General features: G+C 41.9%; 1 protein-coding gene across 1 annotated transcript; it reads right to left on the bottom strand.

Annotated features, from left to right (window-relative positions):
• Positions 1 to 755: 755 nt before the first annotated feature.
• Positions 756 to 1,273, bottom strand: LOC135535674 (hippocalcin-like protein 1; the record flags this gene model as incomplete). Its single annotated transcript, XM_064962117.1, has 1 exon — positions 756 to 1,273. A coding segment is annotated over exon 1 (378 nt), but the record flags the coding sequence as incomplete, so codon positions are not given.
• Between the last annotated feature and the right edge of the window lie 1,204 nt (positions 1,274 to 2,477).

Below are 2,477 nucleotides of genomic sequence, written 5' to 3'. Positions count from 1 at the left end.
TGTACTTCGTTCAGTTACATTATTGCTCCCGATCGAACATCTCTGGAGAGACCTGAAAATAGCTATCCAGCTATACTCCTCATCCAACCTGACAGAGCTTGAGAGGATCTGCAGAGAAGAATGAGAGGAACACCCCAAATACAGGTGTGCCAAGCATCCCTAAGAAGACTCGAGGCTGTAATCACTGTCAAAAGGTGCTTCAGCAAAGTACTGAGTAAAGGGTCTGAATACTAATGTAAATGTGATATTTGCATTTTTAAATTTTACACATTAGAAAAAATGTCTAAAAATCTGTTTTGCTTTGACATTATGGGGTATTGTGTGTGGATTCATGAAGGGGAACAAAATATTTAATTAATTTTCGAATAAGGCTGTAACGTAACAAATTGTGGAAAAGATTAGGTCTGAGTACTTTCCGAATGCACTGTAATTCCAAAAATGTATGTAGAAACTGCAGATTCTAGCTTCAAGGTGGATAAATGAGGGATACACTGATTAGCACTGTCTACTTACTATGTGATAGATGTTGTGTTTTGACACTTCAGTCTATTAGCTTCCACAAACTTTACTCATTTCTAAAATCCATTGGTCCTTGTGTTGATTTTATAACGAATTTTAAATTCGTATTTACAACGGCGGCCTACCCCAGACCAAACCCGGACGATGGTGGGCCAATTGTCGCGCCGCCCTATGGGAAGCCCAATCACAACCGGATGTTACAATACATCGGTGGAAGATAGGGAATTGAGACTAACCTGTACGATCTCCAGCATCTCCGCGCGGCTGATGTAGCCATTTCCATCCAGGTCGTACATGCTGAAGGCCCACTTGAGCTTCTGCTCCAGCTTGCCTCGTGACGTTACGCTCAGCGCGATGATGAACTCCCTGAAGTCTATCGTCCCGTCTGCGTTGGTGTCGAACGTGCGGAAGACGTGCTCGGAAAATTTGGAGGCGTCCCCGTGCGGGAAAAAGTTGGCATAGATCTTCTTGAACTCATCCACAGTCAGGTGGCCCGTGGGGCAGTCTTTTAGGAAGCCTCTGTACCACTCCTGGAGCTCGTGGTCAGTGAACTCTGTGTTCTCGCGCAGGTCATTCAGCACCTCCGGTCGTAGCTTGCTGTTCTGTTTGCCCATGCCTGAGGCAGCCCCTCCTCTCGCCCAGTTTGTGTTTCTCTCCCTCCTTCAAGACGAGTCTTTTGACGTTTTTCTTGTTTTCTTTCACAGTCTTGTGTTTTCCTTCACTCTGCAACTGACTCCTTTTTCCTGGAGGGGAATGGGCAGGGGGTTGATGGAAGATAGCCTATAGAGAGGACATAGAGAGAACCTGGTAATAGGGATACGTACACTAGGTATATTTTTGATCCTTTAGAAGGCTAGGATCCAGTTTGTTTGGAAAGAACCCATGACAACATCTTGCTGAACTCTGAGTTAGCATCTGCATGACAACATCTGGCAGCTCTGAGGTAGCATCTGACACACTTTTTGGGGATTGTATTAACAGCGGACTAATGAAAATATAGTTTTGAGTGAACTATCCCTTTAACATACTCATTCACAAATGAATCAAACAAGAGGTTACCAAGGCAACGAGCAGCTCAAAATATGAAACTCCAGCTGTCCGTAATAGAAATACAATGAGATCTACATTTTTAGATAAATCGCTTTATGCATGTGATGGAAAACCTACAATACATAAATTAGCTGGTAAATCCTGACTAATTTGCCAATTAATTTGTCTATTAGGAGATGAAAACTTCACATGCAGCGCATAATCATTAGGCATCATTATTGACCTAATAGAAAAATGTTTACATCATCAGAATGTTTTACAATTATGTCTAAATGGTTTTCAAATACATGTGTGATTTTCCATTGTCGTGAGTTTAGCTATGCACACTGAGTGTATTAGTTGTGTGTATGCCTTTATTTTTAAGTGTCTGATAATCCATTCATTAATAAGACTGCATTACGATTAATGACAAACAACTACCATCTGCTATAAAATAAACACTAGTTTCAGATGAACTACAGGAAGATGGAAGGTACCATAGAGGACATGATGAACTACAGGAAGATGGAAGGTACCATAGAGGACATGATGAACTACAGGAAGATGGAAGGTACCATAGAGGACATGATGAACTACAGGAAGATGGAAGGTACCATAGAGGACATGATGAACTACAGGAAGATGGAAGGTACCATAGAGAACATGATGAACTACAGGAAGATGGAAGGTACCATAGAGGACATGATGAACTACAGGAAGATGGAAGGTACCATAGAGGACATGATGAACTACAGGAAGATGGAAGGTACTATAGAGGACATGATGAACTACAGGAAGATGGAAGGTACCATAGAGGACATGATGAACTACAGGAAGATGGAAGGTACCATAGAGGACATGATGAACTACAGGAAGATGGAAGGTACTATAGAGGACATGATGAACTACAGGAAGATGGAAGGTACCAT

This window comes from Oncorhynchus masou, unplaced genomic scaffold (assembly GCF_036934945.1).
Source record: "Oncorhynchus masou masou isolate Uvic2021 unplaced genomic scaffold, UVic_Omas_1.1 unplaced_scaffold_4968, whole genome shotgun sequence".
NCBI lineage: Eukaryota > Metazoa > Chordata > Actinopteri > Salmoniformes > Salmonidae > Oncorhynchus > Oncorhynchus masou.
Note: the sequence above shows the minus strand (reverse complement) of the source record. Positions and strands in the feature narration are given on the sequence as shown.